Source organism: Cibotium barometz, chromosome 62 (assembly GCF_041138505.1).
Source record: "Cibotium barometz isolate CiBa-2024 chromosome 62, ASM4113850v1, whole genome shotgun sequence".
In the NCBI taxonomy this organism is placed as follows: domain Eukaryota; kingdom Viridiplantae; phylum Streptophyta; class Polypodiopsida; order Cyatheales; family Cibotiaceae; genus Cibotium; species Cibotium barometz.
The window spans coordinates 27,585,778-27,606,065 of record NC_141107.1 but is presented as its reverse complement, the minus strand read 5'-3'; the positions used below and the strand labels follow the sequence as shown (position 1 = coordinate 27,606,065).

The window sequence follows — 20,288 nt, the reverse complement described above, 5'->3', positions numbered from 1 at the left end:
CAGAACCATCCTTTGGAAATGCAGAACGCTGCATTTTGCCCAAAATACAGCCTTCACAAACATGTTTCAATGGTGCCTCAAGAGGGGGCAATGAAGCAACCATATCAAATTTCTGCAAACGCAGCAAACTAGCAAAGTTCAGATGACCAAAACGAGCATGCCATAGTTTTGCATCTGAAACTGCCTTTTCATCAGAAACTGCATTTGCTGAATCTTCCACACACTTGTCATAAGAATTGAGCCTACACAGCCCACGAAACAAGGTGCCAGATACAATAATCGTATCACCAGAAGTCAAATCATCAACAGTACATCTGTCATCCACAAATTTGACTACAAGTCCAAGTCTAGCAAGCGCAGAGACAGACAATAGATTCTTCTTTATCCCTGGCACATACAAAGCATCTGAAAGTGTGAAAGCGCTGCCATTTGCAGCACAGTAAGCATAATTTTACCAATGCCCTTCACAGGGTAAGAAGCATTATTGGCACATGTGACAGTATTCCCATTAGGGACAGCCTCAAGAGAAGTGAACATATCACGATGCGAGGTAATGTGCTTTGTAGCACCACTGTCAAAAATACCATACATGAGAGTCAACAGAAACTGCCAAACATGCATCATGTACAGATGGGTCATACTGGCAATACACGCTAAACGCCCATTCTGTATCCTGCACAACATTTGCAGAATCTGCATTTGTAGAAGCATCCGCTATTGTGGCTGCATTTGACTCTTTCTTCTTTGCCTCTTTAGCCTTTAGCTTAGGGCAATTCTTAATGACATGATCATTTGCCTTACAATAGTTGCACCTGGTCTTTTTCTTGCCTTTATCAAGAGCCTTCTCAGACTTATTGTTGCTACCTGTGGAAGGAGAAGAAACAGTGGAAGGGGCTGCCTTACCACTTCTTCTCTGCTGCTGGGTAGCAATAAATGCTTGATCAACTGCACGCTGCCTGGCCCTGTTTTGCCTGGACTGCGCTTCTTGCAAGAGCTTGTTGACTAAAGTATCATACTTGACAGCATCAGGTCTGTCCTCATTAAGAAGTCTCCACGTGGAAGCAAAAGTCTGATATGTCTCAGGTAAAGCATCAAGAACAGTCTGCATAAGAGAATGATTAGGAATAATCTCACCTGCAGAAATCAACTGTTCTTTGAGATCTTTAATCTCAGCAAGAAATACATTCGTGTCATCATCTTCTTGTATAATCTTCAATTATAGCTCTTTACGCAGGTAAGCGATTTTTACCTCATTACGACCTACATACAAACCAGCTAGAATATCCCAAGCCTGTTTTGTTGTTTTAGCTGAACGAATATGTGGGGTGATGTTACGTTTGACAGAAAGTGCAATCAAGGCATGAGCCTGCGCATCTTTACCATCCCAACGAGCTTGTTCAGCAGCAGTGGGTAAAACAGCAGCAACAGTAGAGCTGCTAGAACCTGCAACATCCTCAACAGATCCTACATCCACAGAACCTAGACGTACATCCGTACCCTGCACAATGTTCCATACTCCTTTTGCAACCAAAACATGCTACATCATGTATGCCCAAAGTGGGTAGTTGCTGTCTCCATCCAGTTTGTCTTTAGCAGACAACATGCGAAATACATCATTGTTTGCTGTTATCAGCCATGGCCACTGACTGGAACTGATGCAAAAGCTACGTGTAATGAAGCAAAGACTGAACAGAAAACAACTCGTACTATGTAGCACGGTCCACAATAGAGTACGTATGCCTGTTTTGCAGAAAACTGCACTGTCAAAATTTATACAGAAAATGACGAAAACACCTGTGCAGAACTTGAAATGTAAAAACGGAGCCCGAAACGACCTCAGATGCAAATTCTGAGAACGTAAAGCCGTACGGGCTTACTTGTAGAGTATAGGGACCTGCAAGCACTCGTGAAAACTCACCTCAATCGGAGAACGTGAGTCGGAGGGTGCTGGCGGCGTAGCCCTGGGAGCCGATGCCTGCTCTGATACCAATTGTTGGAATTAGGGTTGCAGGAAAGCACACAAAGCTTGGAGAAGAAGAAGCAAGAATGCACACAACACAAAGTGTATTAGATTGTGTCAATGTACAAAAGATAAGTTAGCCCTAGAAGGATGGGCGTATATACAAGCTGGGGGAAAAAACCTCCTAAAGAGGGAAAAAGTGCCCCGGCGGTTCTAAGTGTGTTCACACACATCACTGCCTATATATATGGCAACAAAATTTTCTTTAATGGTGGTATAAAACATTTAGAGTGTATTGAATTGTGTAGAGTTTTTTTAAGTAGTATAAATTCAAAAAAAAAAAAAATCAATTTTATTAATCAATTAAATTATTAATGATAAAAAATGGATCAATTTAATTTTATTTCATTGTTTGATAGTATACTTAAATTAATTATTTTTTTGCTATTTTGGTACTTGCAATACAAATTTGATTTGACTAATTAATAAATTTATACATGATAAAAAAATATTTAAATTCAATTAAAATTCATTATTTGATAATACACGTAAATTAATTAATGTATGTAATAGTTTGTGTTGTAATTATAAAATAAATAATAAGATTCTATATCAAAATTTTGGTGCATTTATCTTACATTGATTATATGGTAATTTAAATTTTTGTTGTAAGTGTACATTTGCCTTTAAATATTATAATTCTTGATATTCTGTCATTTTTGATGTTTTCTTGAAGGTTCAAGCAAAGTAGACACAAAACGAAAAAAACCAATGCAAAGCGAGAAGAATGTAGAATCTAGACCTTCTATACACAAAATCTCTTCTTTTCCACTAGAGAAAAAAACCAAGCTCTTTGAAGTATCCGTTATAATAATTGCAATAGGCAATAGAGATATTCACTTATCTTGCTGGGAGCCCTTGGAGGAATTTGTAAGGATGGAATGTTTAAAAGGTCTCTTTGCACTTGAGAAAGGAGGAACCTTAAATCACTTGCACTTTCAAATGGTAGCTAGTTTGATGGCACCATCCTTGATAAGCATAGGAAAAACTATAAAGAGATATTTAGGATGGGATTTGTTTAAGCATGAGGGTGCATTGGTTATGAGTAGAGGTCTTAGACAGGTTAAGATGCATACTAGAAGGCATGGTGGGTTATTACATGAAAGATTTGCATAAACCACACTTTAAATTTTTCTCGCACAACATATCTGTTGAAGAAATTACTAGAGGTGGTCAAGTATGTGCCTTATATGGCCAGGGAGACTTAAAGAATAAAGTTTGCTTATCACTTGTGAATCTTTTTGAAAGAGCATACGTCTATCTGGATAATTATATAGCCAATAAACTAGGTGCATCTTTACAAACCACTCTCTTAAAAATGATTCGCACTGGAAAGTACTACCCCGCAGCCTCTTGGATTATTCCAAAAACTGGCTCCGATATGAGCAAAAAAAGGTCAGCAGCAACAGCAATGTGGAAAGTAATGAAACTCCCGCATCTAACTCAATGTATAGATATAGAAGAGATTTTCTTTGCAGATACTACTCCGACGAGGTACTTTGACCCCTTCAATGGAAGAGGAAGCAGAGATTATGAAGAGGAAGATAATGACGATGCTGATGGACTCCAAGATAACTAACAACAACACTACACTGGGAAGTAGATCAAATCCAATCGTCGTTGACGATTATTAGCAACCCCAGTCACCACATGATTATAGTACATCTTATCTATTTGTATGGGAGAGAGCATATAAATTCAAAAAAGCTATTGTGGATGGTGATGAATTTGTCCTGCTCTCTCCTGAAATCTGTAAGTTTGTTGGTTCCTTGCCTTTTCAAAATCGTTCTTGTGCAAATAATCAAGTAAAGACCAAGTTCAGATTTGAATTCTAAGCGCATTTCATTTCATGTGAGAGGCATTTCATATTTTGGGGTTTTCTTTCCCGCACTACTTCGACAGCGGAAGAGAGCGCGCGAATTGTCGCGAACACACGCTGGTGCTGCTCGTCGGCCTCTGTGTTAGGTTTAGGGTTAGGATCTTCGTATTTGCCTGTGTTGCACTAGGCTCCGCTCCCTCCCCCTTTCTTATTTTTCCTGCAATAAGAAGATGGCGATCCGGCTTCTCAATCCCAACGCAGAGACTCTCAACAAGCTTGCTGCCCTTTCTATGAACATCAATGCCGCCAAAGGCTTGCAAGAAGTTCTCAAAACCAACCTAGGTCCCAAAGGCACCATAAAGATGTAAGCGAACACATCTGATTTTCTGCTGTTATATCATCTTTGATATCTTTTTGGCATATTCTGATGTTCATTTTCCTGTTTTTGGGTATCTTGATGTGTTTCTTTTTTCTTTTTGGTTCACGTGATGTGCTGCTTTCTGGCTTTAGTAGTTATGAGAAACCCGCACATTGTTATCTGAATACATGTAACTGCCATCACAATGAGTCACTATATTCTGTAAGCATTTGCATCTCGACTGTGTACTGCTCCAGGTCGGTTGATACCAATCATGAAAGGCTTTGCATTTTGATGAAGAGTCTGGGCGAATCTCCAAGTGCAAGTGATGAGATCAGCCTTAGATCTGCTCGCAAGAATGCAATGATGTTGCACATTTTCCATGTAGATTTGACCAGCTTTTATTGCAAAATTCTACTCTATTGGTAATTAGGTGTTGGTACTGTTTTAAAGAACCCGGTCTGAACGAGCAATGGCCAGCTTTGTCACGGAAAGCCAAACAGATATCGTATTGTGTCCCATAATATTGCACCTTTGATATTCTCCTACTCTAGATGGGATGTGCCAAAAGGCCTGATAGCATCCTCACGAAATAGTTGCAGAAGTGCCTAATGCTTCCAAGTGTGTCAATGGCTTGGTAAGGTAGAGGTCATACATGGTACCTTGGGACTCGGGAGTTGTGGTGCTGCCGGAGTGCTTACAAGAGGTAATGGCACAAGTAGAACATAAAAAAGGTGGGTTTTATTTTTTGAATGAAGCTTATAATGTGAGCTTTTGAAATTAGAGTCACCAATTGATCCCATCTCTAGCAGCGTAGTTTTTTGTATTGGATTCTTGATAGGAAGGGCCCCGTCCTTGAGTTTGTCAGCAGCTGAAGTGCCTGGCCTTGCTCTGGAGGTGCCCGATCTTACATCTCATTTGCTACCACTAGCCCATTGAGAAGCAAGCTAGACTCGACATCAACAGACTTCAAATATCAGGTTAAAGATAAGAGGCCCAAATTTTAATCAAGCTGCCTATTCCAGCCTGGGCTGTTATCTTTGCCCATAGAGGAGAGAGCTACGAAGCATTCATCTCTTCTAAGCGGTCTGTCAACCCAGGCTGCTTCCCTTGCATTCGCAGCTCTAGGTGTTATGCACGGTAGCCACTCTTCACAGTGCCTAAACTGCTTGCCCACCTTCCTGGTGACACCTTGCAGATCTGCAACAAACCTTTGCCATGCATTCTCTTCATCCTGCATGTTATTGTTCAATGACAGTTTTACATCTTTCAACAAACAGAGTGTCTTTGAGGAGGCTATTATTAATGATAAGTTTCCTCTTAGAGGCCTCTCCTCAACCCACCATTTAGGGTTTTCCTATGACAAACATGGAGAGAAATGGTTTGCCAATACAATACCACATTGTAATCAAGAGATACTCTCAAAGAAAGCCTTGTCTACACTGGATGAGGAGTTAGCATATTGCAAGCTGAAATATGCGTGTCTAGGAAGGGAGGACCATTCCCCAATATCCCATCCATCCACTAGTATATGTTGTCTTTGCCACTATTTGTCACATGCATAGCAGAAGATCATGGATTAGTTGCAAGTAACTCTAATGTGTGTGTGTGTGTAGCCCGTAAAGACGTGTTCTCTCCTAGTCTGTTTGCCATTCAGGTTGTTCTTTTGAACCAGCCATGCATCCATCCTCCCATCACTAACATGTTTCTAGAATAGAACCCTTTCCTGCTTGTTGGCATTAATCCCTTTTAATATTATATGAACATCCCTTCATTGATGACAACTTATGATAGGAATATCTTCTAATCTGCCATCTTCCTCCCTAGGTTGAGAAGTATTTCCATATCTTGTTGGAATTCCTTATGTCACCAAGGATCTTGCAATAGTTCTCAAAGAGGATCATATCATTATTTGCTTGCAAGAGTTTTTGTAAAGACCAATGCTAACTCATTCACATTCCGAGCATCATATTGAGTATATAGAGCATGACAATGGAGACGTGCTCATGTTCCCCTTTCCTCTAAAAGCTTGTTTGGTAAACACGGCTTTAAGTTACCCAATTTTCCTCTTTCTTGTTGCTTAGTCCTTTGTTCTTTTGAATTAGTTTCAAGTCTATCTCTTGCATGGCAAAGGTAGTAAATCCTCTCCTCCCCCCACCCAAAAAATCCCTCTTTGAGTTTTCACCACATGTTTGTCTTGTGTAACTTTTGGAGGGCCCGGGGTTTTATCAAAAAACTTGATCCTATCAATGAAATTAAACACTGAAAGTGGCCAGTCTCTTAAACATATTCCACTTAATCCACAAAACTGTAAAAGAGAGATGTGCACACTTGACATCACATAGAGGTCGGAATGGGCTTATCCTCCCCTTTGAGTATTTTATTACCCATGGAGAAAATATGAGGTCAAGACAACAATAAATTTCAATTGGTACAGAAGCTATAGAAATGCCGAGCCAACAATATAATCCATATACCTCCCTGTGGGTATTGATTCTTCCCCAAAAACCATGGGTCTTCATGCAATAGAGCAGAGGTACAGTAGGTACCATTTCTCCATTCAGTTGGTACAACAATAACATGGGCTGGTACAACAAGTACAGAATCTAAAACAGCAGGTTTGTCCTCCATTCAGCCGGAACAGCAAGTACATCGATTGGTACACTTAAAGCAATTGGTTTAGTACATAAATCAATCGGTACAGCTCGGTATAGCCATCAAGAGGCTATAGAAATAGAGAAACTTTTTGTTGAGGGGGAGTGGAAGAGTGTAGAATCCATAAAGTGTTGTAGACAAGAATGCGAGCAACCATCATAGTAGAGGCTAGTTTGCAGCAAGAGAGCCTCTCGAAATGAAGAGAGAGGGCTTCAATTTATAGGTTTGTGGCTCCCATGAGTAAAAAGGGAAAGAGAAGGCTCTAATGACATGTGGAGAGCTAAGGTGACGAGTGTGAGGCCACTTGTCTCACTTTGATCCGTTGTCTTGTCACATGTTCCAATTTAAGAGATGGTTCTCCCAATAAACGTCATCTCTAGAAATATCTCAACTTGTAGACATTTTGTCAAAGGTGCTTCAACAAGTCCCCCTATCTGCCTAGTTTACGGATGTAAGGATGCGAACGGAATTTCCATTTGGGGTTGTCAAAAAATAGTATCTCTCCTAGATTTTAGGTGTGTGTTCTTTTGTATTCCATTTTGTTAGAAATGTACGTGAGAACTATGTAGAAGCATGTTTCAATGCTAGTTCTCTCCCAAGTCCTCGAGAGCTCGCCATACATGTTTTCCACATAACACTTGAGCTCCAATGTCCATTTTTGTGTCCAAGAAACTGTCCTCGGCACTTGGTCCTTTATACTGGATAATCTCCCATTTCCAAAGCTTGTACAATGTACATCCTTAATCTTTTGGGCATCCAAAGCCATCCACATATGAAACCTTGGGGAATGTCGAGGCTGGTGGCATCCTCCCCAGCTTCTTAATTGTTATCCGCAACTTTAAGCTTCAAGCCATATATGCAAGATATAATCATGTCCCATCAAGTGGGCAAGATGAGATAGTCTTAGAAATCGAATATAACTAAAAGAATCCATCTCCAAATAAATGGACACGATTAAATAAGTTTCAATAATAACAGTATCAAAATGATGTCCCAAATAAATGGGCGAGACAAATCAATCCCATAAGTCTAGATATCATAACCATGTCACTTGCAAATAAACGGGCAAGACAAAACAGTTCCATAAGTCCAGATATTGTAATCATGTCCCAATTAAATGGGCGAGAAAACATTTTCGTAAGTCTAGATATCATAATTATATCCCAAATAAATGGGCGAGACAAAACATTTACATAGGTCCAGATATCATAATCATGTTCCAAATAAATGGGCGAGACAAAACAATCCCATAATCCAAATAGTCAAGTGCTAGATTTAGCCAATTCCAATTCTCTCTCTCTCTCTCTCTCTCTCTATATATATATATATATATATATATATATATATTTTCATAGAATCCAAAATTCCATATTTCCATAAAAAAATCCAAATCATCTATACATCCATTCTAGGAATCTAGAGAGTCATGCTAGACACGACACGAGCCAGTTGTCTCAATAACCAGTGTCAATGAGATAAATCATATATCAATGAAATAAATTATATATGAGATAACCATCATAATCCAAGAACTCAAGGTACACGAATAGGTGCCAGTCTAGAGCATAAATAGGCTCAAGGCACATGAACATGTGCCAGTCTAGAGCATAAAGAGGCTCAAGGCACATGAACAGGTGCCTGTCTAGAGCTCAAGGCACACGAACAGGTGCGCCAATCTAGAGCACAAACAGGCTTAAGGCACACGAATAGGTGCCAATCCGCATGACCCTTGACATGGATCGAAGTCCATTGCCAACAGAGTGTGCCATGTCCAATCTACCACATACACTTTGTGTTGGTACTCTGACCACACACCTTGGAGGAGAGGTGGGATCAAGTAATAAGATAAAACAATCACTTGCAAGCGTAGATAGCTTGGTAAGAATCACTTGGCCAATTATAACCATGTAGATGTGCCAAACCATCGTATATGTATAAATCCATGATGTTGGGATCTAAGAGTGCTCCACAAGCATGATTCATAAGCCTTGGACATTCCCAAATTTCCTTGAAATAAGTTAAAGGAAAACAATCCATTCTTCTTCTTGCATTGCTATGCAACGGTGAGTAAACAATAGAGGTACTTCAAAATAAATAGCAAAACTCAAAGTATACTTAGCTTTTCTTTGCCATGTTCGTCATGAAGCCCAATAGATATATCTCCATACATGTTGTGTTGAGCTTGACAAAGTGATCCATGATATCAATATAGAAGAGAATACACAACAGGCATGATAAAGCCAATTCAATGCTGCCAAGATAGATTCCACGAATCCATAAACCATATGGTCTACTGCTCATGCTCTTGACACATGATTGCTTCCATAATTGGATCTGTTGACCATATTTAACTACACTAATAGCCAGTGTTTATATCCCAACAAGATTGTCTTCACACGAGTGTGAAAAAGGCAATGCTCTGATACCAATGTAACTTCCGGAGGGCCTGGGGGTTTAGCAAAGCACTTGATCCCATTAATGACATTAAACATTGAAATTGGCTAGTCTTAAATATATGCCACTTAATCCAAAAAACTGTAAAAGAGCGATGTGCATAGCTGACACCACATAGAGGCCGGAATGGTCTCCCCCCCCCCTTCGATTATTTTATTACCTAAGGTGAAAATATCATGTTGAGACAACCATAAAATTCAGCTGGTACATGGGCTGTAGAAATCCCGAGCCAACAATATAATCCATGTACTTTCGTGTGGGTACTGATTCTTTTCCAAAAACCATAGGTCTTCCTCAATAGAGTTGTTACAGTAGGTACAACTCTCCATTCAGCTAGTACAACAATAACATGGGTTGGTACAACAGGTACAAAATCTGAAACAGTATGTTTGTACAACCCTCCATTCAGCCGGTGTACAGCAAGTACATGGGCTGATAGAGTAGATATAACTCAATTCAGCTATTACAGCCCTCCATTCAGCCTGGACAATAAGTTCATGGGCTGGTACAACATATACAATCCTCAAATCAGACGGTACAACCCTCCGTTTAGCCGGTATAGCAAGTACATGGTTGGTACAATAGATACAATCCTCAAATCGACTGGTACATCACTTAATGCAACTGGTATAGTACATAAATCAGCCGGTACAGCTTGGTACAACCATCAAGAGGCTATGGAAATAGAGACCTTCAATTGAGGGGAGTGAAGGAATGGAGGAACTCTCCATGAAGTGTTGTAGACAAGAATGTGAGCAACCATCGTAGTAGAGGCTAGGTTGCGCAAGAAAGCCTCTCCAAATGAAGAGAGAGGGCTTCAATTTTTAGATTTGTGGCTCCCATGAGTGAAAATGGATGAGAAGGCTATAATGACAAGTAGAGAGCTAAGGTGACAAGTGCGAGGCCACTTGTTGCATTTTGATCCATTGTCTTGCCACATGTCCCAATTTAAGAGATGGTTCCCCCAATAAACTTCATCTCTAAAAATATCTCAACCCATAGACATTCTGTCAAAGGTGCTTTAGCAAGTCCCCTCATTTGCCTAGCTTATGGACGTAATTATGCAAACGGAATTTCCATTCAGGGTTGTCCAAAAATAGTAACCCTCCTAGATTTTTTGAGTGCTCCCTTGTATTCCATCTTATAAGAAATGTATGTGAGAACTATGTAGAAGCATGTTTTAATACTAGATCTCCTAAATCCTTGAGAGCTTGCCATACATGTTTTCCACTTGACACATGAGCTTCGATGCCCATTTTTGTGCCAATTACTGGATAATCTCCTATTTCCAAAGCTTGTACATCCTTAATCTTTTGGGCATCCAAAGCCATCCACTTATGAAACCTAGGGGAATGTTGAGGTTGCTGAAATCTTGCATGACTCCCTCTCATCTCTTGTATTTTTTGTCCCTTGTCCTTGGCCCTTCCCTTAGAGCCTTCTTCACTTGCTTACTTTGTGGATTTGTCGTGCCTCTTATATGTCCTTTGGCTTTTGTCCATTACTATCCCCATACTGTTTGTCTCTCTCATACTTGGGGACTAGTATGTGACTATTGGCTTCCCTCACCTTCCAATACCATTTTCATCCTCTATTTTGTTGTGATCTTCCTTTATACCCATAAAGCTAGATAAGGATATTTTGGCTTGATCGAAGTGCCCCTCTCGTTGATCTCAGTCTTCTTGAATCTTGAGGCTTTCACCTTGCAATTGAGCTTCAATATCAATAGTAGCCTTTGCACTAGGTTGCATGCTGTCACAAGGTGGGCAGGTGTCATACAAAAAACCAATGGCTCAAATCACAACATACATTCAACATCCATTACAACATGAGCATGAATCAATACATCTGCCATAGACATCATAAATCACATACACGTCTTGCAAGCACATAAGATAATCTTGCACAAGACACAGCACTAGGGGCTGAAGTTGGGCCAGCCCCCCCTAAGGTATCTTTATTACCAACAGAGTGTTCTCTTATACAAGGTGCGGGTGCTCGGGAGTTCCACTCAGCCATTACTAGATTTATCCAAATCTGTGGGAAACAAACAATACAAGCTCTCTGTCATCAACCAGAGAAGGTAGTCACCAATTGCTCAATAGAGAAAACAAATCCTTGGTCACTAACCAAGGCCAAAGTAGTCGGTGCAGTCACCAACTACCGTCCAGCTAAAGCCAACCCTCGGTCACCAACCAGGGCCAAAGCAATCACCAACTGTTGTCCTGTGAAACCAAGCCCTTGGTCACCAACTTGGGCTTACATGTTAGAAGTCATCTCCTGTCCAGTTTTATACACCAGGGCCTTTGTTGTGGGTGTGTCCGCCCTGCTGAGGTGTTTTACCATTTTTTCTCACTCTCTGTATTTTTTTCCTATTTTTTCCTTTTTTTTTTCCAGTGGTGTGGAGGGATGCCAGAGGTTGGCAGGAGCACTGAGTGGCTGGCCGACTGTCCCATCTGCAGTCCTGTGGGGCTGGCCGACTGCCCAGACATCAGTCGTGGACTTCTGTATGCTGGTCGACTGGATGTATGCAGCCATGGATCTCATTTGTTGCTGGCCGATTGTTGATGCAGTCGTGGAGTGCCTTTTTCAGCAGGCCGACTGCTCATATGAGGGCATATAAATAGGTCCCCAATCCCCATACCATTTGTGTATCATACCCGGGATCTTCTTGTGTATATAGAGTAGAGTTACACGCCTACATCTCTCTCTCTCTCTTGCTGTATTTTTTCTGCATGCGTTTTTGCTCTTGTGTTCCCAGATTTGGTCATCATTTCCGTTGCGTATTCTGACATGGTATCAGAGCCTAGGCTCTAGATAGTTCTTGGGATTTGTGTGAGCAAGAGAGGGACTGTTGTGTGGCTGATTGGTGGACTGTTTTGGATTGTTCAGGAAGAGAAGCAAGAGGACGGTGGGCTGATTTGCTGGACAGTCACTTGCAAGTGTTAGTTCTTCTTTGTTCCCACCCACCCACCCTTTTTCAGAGTACATCCCCGCAATGGCTGATCTGTTTGAGATGGCTGAGAGGCATGTGAAGATCCCGACACTCCCCGCGTTCCTGGTGGACCGTCAGTTGGACAGGAGCAACTACGGCATATGGAAGGTTATGATGGAATCTATTCTGGAGTCTTACGACCTCGTAGATTTCGTCGTTGTTGGAGTTCCACGATCGGAAGTAGAGGAAGGGGAGTTACCGTCGACCCAAAAGGATCGGGAGGCTCAGACACAAATGTGGGATCGTGTCAACGTCGGGTCCGTTCGTTTATCTTTCTCAACTGCACACCGCAGGTAATCAATCACGTAAGCATATGACGCTGGCCAGAGGTATATGGCAGCATTTGGCTTCTCTTTACAACAGGGTATCGCCCATGAAGAGGATTTCCTTGGAAGTACAGATGCGGGTTATGAATCCTGCAAAGTCGTCGACGATGCGGGAGCATATTAACAAGCTGCAGGCTCTTCAGTAGGAAGTTCTTTAGGCTGGGAAGGAGATATCGTCAGAGGACATGGCCATAACGTTGCTGTCACATTTGCCCTCTTCGTACTCAGCATTTCTCTTCTTTGATTACCAGTGAGTGGCAAGCTCAACACCATCACGTGGGAGGAGCTTGTGTCCATGGTCCTTGACCAGGAGGAACGATTCATGAACCCTCCTCAGGGTGGAGGTTCGGAGGCCTTAACTGCCAACAGTTGAAAGGCCGTAACACGGGCAAAGGGAAGGCTTCGTCGGAGAAGTCTTCTAAGAAGTCTGTTATTGACCGCGAGAAACTAAAGGCAGAGAGGACATGTAATGATTGTGGCAAGAAAGGCCACTATTGGAGGCAGTGTACCAAGCGGAAGATCAAGAAGGGTGAAGATTCCGCAGCAGCGATCATGAAGACTCCGGCTTTTGTGCACCTGGAGGTGGTGGACACGGATGTTTCATTTTCTTCGGGCAGGGAGGAGATTGGAGGACTCTCCGCAACGGATACTCGGGAGTGGATTCTAGATAGTGGTGCTTCCAGGCACATGACTCCTTCTCGTTCCGGTTTACGGGATCTCTGCAGGCTTTGTGGTCATATTCTTACTGGGGATACATCCACTATCCCAGTTCACAGTGAGGGCAGGATGGAGATAGTTCTCGATGGCAGAGGAGGGAAGCATTCCTCCCAGGTGTTGTATGTTCTGGCACTTGGTTTTCATCTGTTGTTAGTGCATCAGGTTTGCAAGACTGGCGTACGGGTGGAGTTTGATGAGCATTTTGTTGCTCTCCGGGACAAAGCAACTGGCCAAGTGGTTTGGGAAGGCGGAGTGGAGAATGGAGTTTACAAGCTTTCAGCACTCTCTCTCCCATACAAGCTTTCAGCACTCTCTCTCCCAGGTCCTCAGGTTTGTGATGAGTGGTAGTCTGGTAATGGCCACTTGTGTGTGGATACGGTGCAGGTGCAGGCTTTTCGAGACCAGATGGTGGATAGCTTGCCAGTAGATGGCAGCAGTTGGCAAGAACTTTCCAATACTGATGTTGGTAGTTCTTGTGTTCGTCAGTCAGAGGAAACTGAACAGGTCACTTATGCTCTGATGTCTCGTAGTATTCGAGACAAAGAACCTCCAGTAGATGAGGATGATCTTTCCACGGGGACCTTTCGGAAAGCCAGGCAGGTGGCAGTTGATTACTTGTAGAAGGAGGTGCATACTTCAGGCCTTGTGGTTCTGGATTCAGAGGGGGTGGTTGACAGGTTTCATAAGGCCTTGCGTGGTCTTCATAAGGTTTCTAGGACTTGTTTGTGCACCGTAACAGGTGTTGATCCTGTCAGAGTACGCAGCAGAGATGATGACCAAATCTGGGAACACGAGCAAAAACGCAAGTAGAAAAACAGCACAAGAGAGAGAGAGATGTAGGCGTGTAACTCTGCTCTATATACACAAGAAGATCCCGAGAAATGATACAAATGAGGTATGGGGGCTAGGGTCCTATATATACCTCCCATAGAGGGCAGTCGGCCAGCAGAAGGAATGCCCACGACTGATGAAAAGACCCACGACTGCATAAATGCAGTCGGCCAGCAAAACAAGTGCCCACGACTGATCAAATCCAGTCGGCCAGTAGCCCTGAAGCCCATGACTGATGTAGATCCAGTCGGCCAGCAATAGGGTGCTCTTGGCATCACCTGGCAGCCCTCCCAAGCCTCAGAAAAATGGGAAAAAATAGGGGAAAAATGTGGAGAGTGGGGAAAAATGGAAAAACACCTCATAAGGGCGGGCACACCCACAACAAAGGCCCTGGTGTATAAAACTAGACAGGAGATGACTTCTAACACCCCCTCTCAGCTCCTGGCTGTGTAACCAACCACTGGGAGCTGGGGTGCCGCTTGAGCAAATCTTGAGAGCGACTTCGTGAAGAGGTCCACCGTACTGTCCTCCGTCGAACAGAACTCCAGCAAGATGTCATCAGCAACGATCTGTTCACGAACAAAGTGCCTCTCGATGACCATGGGTTCCTCCAGTGGAAGCCCAAACCTGCAATGTAACCTCCTCCTGCTCCGTAAAACTGCTCCCGGGCCTGAAGTAGATCCCCTCGTGTCCGGATCTCCTCCCCAAACCGAGTCACTCCAACCGTGGAGTCGGACTCCATCCAACAATCCCCCTCTTGTGTACAAGAGTCCATGATCCGTCGCATGCCGCAGAAACCACAGGAAACGCGATCCTGCCTCACAAAGAGACATCTGCAACCAAGAGCTCAACTGTCTCATCAGGAAGCTCTCGTTGAATCCGGTGTCCATCAACCAGATCCATGAACCATACAGCTTCTGAGTCAAAGAGACATCACACTGCTCACAAGGATCAACACCTGTTACGGTGCACAAACAAGTCCTGGAAACCTGATGAAACCTGTCAACCACCCCCTCTGAATCCGGAACCACAAAGCCTGGAGAAACCACCTCCTTCTGCAAGTAATCACCTGTCACCTACCTGGCTTTCCGAAAGGTCCCCGTGGAAAGAACATCCTCAACTACTGGAAGTTCTATTTCCCGAACACTACGAGACAGCAGAGCATAAGTGACCTGTTCAGCTTCCTCTGACTCATGAACACAAGAACTACCAACTTCAGTACTGGAAAGTTCCTGCCAACTGCTGCCATCTACTGGCAAGCTATCCACCATCTGGTCTCGGAAAGCTCGCACCTGCAGCGTATCCACACCTGAGTAGCTATTACCACACTGCCACTCATCACAATCTTGAGGACCTGGGAGAGAGTGCTGAAAGCCTGTAGACTCCATTCTCCACTCCACCTTCCCAAACCACTTGGCCTGTTGCTTTGTCCCGGAGAGCAACAAAATGCTCATCAAACTCCACCCGTACGCCAGTCTTGCAAACCTGATGCAGTGACAATAGATGAAAACCAAGTGCCGGAACATACAACACCTGGGAGGAATGCTTCCCCCCTCTGCCATAGGGAACTATCTCCATCCTGCCCTCACTGTGAACTGGGATAGTGGACGTATCCCCAGTAAGAATATGACCAGAAAGCCTGCAGAGATCCTGTAAACCGGAACGGGAAGGAGTCATGTGCCTGGAAGCACCACTATCGAGAATCCACTCCCGAGTATCCGTTGCGGAGAGTCCTCCAATCTCCTCCCTGCCTGAAGAAAATGACACATCGGTGTCCATCACCTCCAGGTGCACAAAAGCCGGAGTCTTCATGATTGTTGCTGAGGAATCTTCACCCTTCTCGATCTTCCGCTTGGGACACTGTCTCCAGTAGTGGCCTTTCTCGCCACAATCATTACAGGTCCTCTCTGCCTTCAGTTTCTCGTGGTCAGCGTCGGACTTCTTCTCAGAAGACTTCTCCGATGAAGCCTTCCCTTTGCCCGAGTTACGGCCTTTCGACCGTTGGCCAGTTAAGGCCTCCGAACCTCCACCCTGAGGAGGGTTCGTGAATCATTCCTCCTGGTCCAGGACCATGGGCACAAGCTCCTCCCACGTGATGGTGTTGAGCCTGCCACTGGTAATCAACGACGAGTAAAATGCTGAGTACGAAGAGGGCAAATGTGACAGCAACGTGATGGCCATGTCCTCTGACGATATCTCCTTCCCAGCCTGAAGAACTTCCTGCTGAAGAGCCTGCAGCTTGTCAATATGCTCCCGCATCGTCGACGACTTTGCAGGGCTCATAACCCGCATCTGTACTTCCAAGGAAATCCTCTTCATGGGCGATACCCTGTTGTAAAGTGAGGCCAAATGCTGCCATATACCTCTGGCTAGCGTCATATGCTTTACATGATTAATTACCTGTGGTGTGCAATTGGGGAAAATAAACGAACGGACCCTGGCGTCGACGCGATCCCACATCTGCGTCTGGGCCTCTCGGTCCTTTCGCGTTGACGGTAACTCCCCTTCCTCTACTTCCGGCCGTGGAACACCAACAACGACGAAATCGGCGAGGTCGTAAGACTCCAGAACGGATTCCATCATCACCTTCCATATGTCGTAGTTGCTCCCGTCCAACTGACGGTCCACCGGGAACGTGGGGAGTGTCGGGATCTTCACATGTCTCTCGGCCATCTCAAACAGATCTGCCATTGCGGGGATGTACTCTGAAAAGGGTGGGTGGGTGGGAACAAAGAAGAACTAAAACCTGCAAGTGGCTGTCCAGCAAATCAGCCCGCCTTTCTCTTGCTTCTCCTCTTCCCGATCAGCCCAAAACAGTCCACCAATCAGCCACAAAACAGCCCCCTCTTGCTCACACAAATCCAAGACCTATCTAGAGCCTACGGCTTTGATACCATGTCAGAATATGCAGCGGAGATGATGACCAAATCTGGGAACACGAGCAAAAACGCAAGCAGAAAAACAGCACAAGAGAGAGAGATGTAGGCGTGTAACTCTGCTCTATATACACAAGAGGATCCCGAGAAATGATACAAATGAGGTATGGGGCTAGGGTCCTATATATACCTCCCATAGAGGGCAGTCGGCCAGCAGAAGGAATGCCCACGACTGATGAAAAGACCCATGATTGCATAAATGCAGTCGGCCAGCAAAATAGGTGCCCACGACTGATCAAATCCAGTCGGCCAGCAGCCCTGAAGCCCACGACTGATGTAGATCCAGTCGGCCAGCAATAGGGTGCTCCTGGCATCACCTGGCAGCCCTCCCAAGCCTCAGAAAAATGGGAAAAAATAGGGGAAAAATGTGGAGAGTGGGGAAAAATGGGAAAACACCTCATAAGGGCGGGCACACCCACAACAAAGGCCCTGGTGTATAAAACTATACAGGAGATGACTTCTAACAGATCCTTGTGAGCAGTGTGATGCCTTTTTGACTCAGAAGCATTATGGTTCATGGATCTGGTTGATGGACACCAGATTGGACGGGAGCTTCCTGATGAGGCAGTTGAGCTCATGGTTGCGGATGACTCTTTGGGAGGCAGGATTGCGTTTCTTGTGGTTTTTGCGGCATGCGAAGGATCATGGACTCTTGTACACAGGAGGGGGATTGTTGGTTGGAGTCCGACTCCAACTTAGTTTGGGGAGGAGATCCGGACATGAGGAGATCTACTTCAGGCCCAGGAGCAGTGTTTCGGAGCAGTAAAAGGCAGTCATCTTTTGCCTTGTCGAGGACAGAGGCAGAGTACCGGGCTGTTTGTGATGCTGCTTATGAGGTGGGGAGGTTGCAGAGGTTGCATTTATTTTTCCCATTTTTTTTCCAATGGTGTGGAGGAATGCCTGAGGTTGGCAGGAGCACTGAGTGGCTGGCCGACTGTCCCATCTGCAGTCCTGTGGCTGGCTGACTGCCCAGACATCAGTCGTGGACTTCTGTATGCTGGCCGACTGGATGTATGCAGTCGTGGACCTCATTTGTTGCTGGCCGACTGTTGATGCAGTCGTGGAGTGCCTTTTTCAGCAGGCCGACTGCTCTTGTGTGTATATAGAGTAGAGTTACACGCTTACATCTCTCTCTTGTGCTGTATTTTTTCTGCATGCGTTTTTGCTCGTGTTCCCAGATCTGGTCATCATCTCTGCTGCGCATTCTGACATTACACTGTCACCAACTTTTCCTTAGTTTACGGCTGTCCACACAATTGTGCAATTCAGCAGCTCCAAACAGGCCCAATATAGTACTTAGGTCAATCGTTTTGCTTCCCTTAAAGCTGTGTTGAAGCCGGGCACAACTTGTATCTGTTCCATCTCAAGGAAACTCTTAGAGTATTGCTGAAATCTGCTGTAAATCAGCACAGCCAGCCAAAAGATAAAGTAGTAGAGGAAGCCGACCAGCTTTAGGGAGCAGTTAAGCAACTCTGTGGATTGTGGAAACCCGACCAGCAATAGAAGAGAGAGAAAACACTGTCGGCCAGCCATGTAACTTGTTTTTCAACAGCCGACCAGCCCTATTGACCCTGTTCCATAGGTTGACCAGGCTTGTAGCTCTTGTGCATGGAGTCGGCCAGCTTTTCCCACACTTCCTATTACTGTCCACAACCCATATACCCTTTATAGAAGAAGTCGACTTGCTCCATCTGGCTGCCCTTGGCTTGCTCCACACCCCAAAACCCCGAAAAGCAACTCGTGTTTGGCAAAAATAGCCCCCACGGTCACTTTTAGCAACTTGTGGGTTTTTGGTCCATGCTCGGGTGACCAAACCTAAAAATTGGTCCCGGTTCATTAAAATAGTCCAGCCCGATGTGAACTCTCTGATAAATTATAAGTTTGTCCGTCCAAATTTTAATGAATGTGAACCTGTAACCATAGACTTTATTAAACAAAGAAATAATTATTAAATAAGGTTGAGTGTGCACACTTACCACTTGCAAAACACATAAAATTCACCGCCTTATTCCCAAACAGGTGTGCATACGCACGTCCACGAGGTGTCCAGGCGTCCTCGATACTCGTGGACATTGCCAACAAAATATTATGCAATGTCTAGGCAAACAAAACAAGTCACACATGCAAGTGCATTTCACAGGCAAATGCTTGTGCACGATGATTTGGATTAAATCTCCCAACTTGCTATCTTGTACACAAAAATTGTCGGGACCATGGGCACCACCCATGCTGGGTCCAAATGTTGTACCCATTGCCCTTGCATGAGCCCAACTAACTCACTAGGATCACCAACCCTTCCATGAGTTAACATACTCACTGAACAGAGTCGCCAACTCTTGCAGACACTAGGGTCACCAACCCTTGCATAACTACAGTAGTTAGAGTCACCAATTCTTCTTACTGACTTAGAGTCACCAACTCTAATCACTCATTAAAGTTACCAACTTTTATATGAGTGAATCTATCATGCTCCAAGAAATCCTTCCGCATGGCACATATCTCTGGAGGATTGTGACATCCTTGTCGGCTTCTAATCAGTTGTCCTCAACTGAAAGCGTCCATATATGCTGTAAGTAGATTTGGGTAGTTCTTAAAGTATTCTTCATCAACCCACTTCGCATCAAGTGCAGGTAGTTTTTGAATTTAACTAGATATCTACAAATAAGCTTGCCATGAGGCGCTTTTCGTTTCTCGTGATGAAAGACAAATGTGCTCAGGTTGCAAGATTTTTTCGAATTTATCAATCTCCGGTTGGTCCTCCGTATCACCAATCGAAAAGCTACCTCATTGACCTTTTCCAAGATCTGAAATAGTTCCTAATACCTATAAGATAGCTTGGGATACATTTTCTCTTTGCTTGTCTTCTTACGGAGGCGAGCTTTTAGGAATTTCAATAAAACGCAATCACTCTCCTTGAACTGCAATTGATGTTTATCTAGAGCTTTCTTATGCTTTTCTTGGGATCTTTGTATGGTTGTCTTGACTTGTGAGAAGGTAGTATCCAGATCATACTCATCTATTGCAAATATTTCATCCTTGGTGTGTAGGATAGGAGGCAAAACTACTTTGCCTTACACAATTTCTAAGGGTGCGTTACTCGTAGAAGTATGCACTGTATTGTTGTAGGCAAACTCAACAAGTGGTAAATACTTCTCCCAGTTTGATTTGTGATCAGAAACA

The 20,288-nt window shown here is 43.9% G+C and overlaps 1 protein-coding gene across 1 annotated transcript in view; it reads left to right on the top strand.

Annotated features, from left to right (window-relative positions):
• The first annotated feature begins 3,823 nt into the window (after positions 1 to 3,823).
• Positions 3,824 to 20,288, top strand: part of LOC147604314 (T-complex protein 1 subunit zeta 1-like) — a 91,858-nt gene continuing 75,393 nt past the window's right edge. The window contains exon 1 of the mRNA XM_086795684.1: positions 3,824 to 4,203. Coding sequence (XP_086651810.1) covers positions 4,070 to 4,203 — 134 coding nt within the window. The 5' untranslated portion in view covers positions 3,824 to 4,069. The remainder of the gene's footprint in view (positions 4,204 to 20,288) is intronic.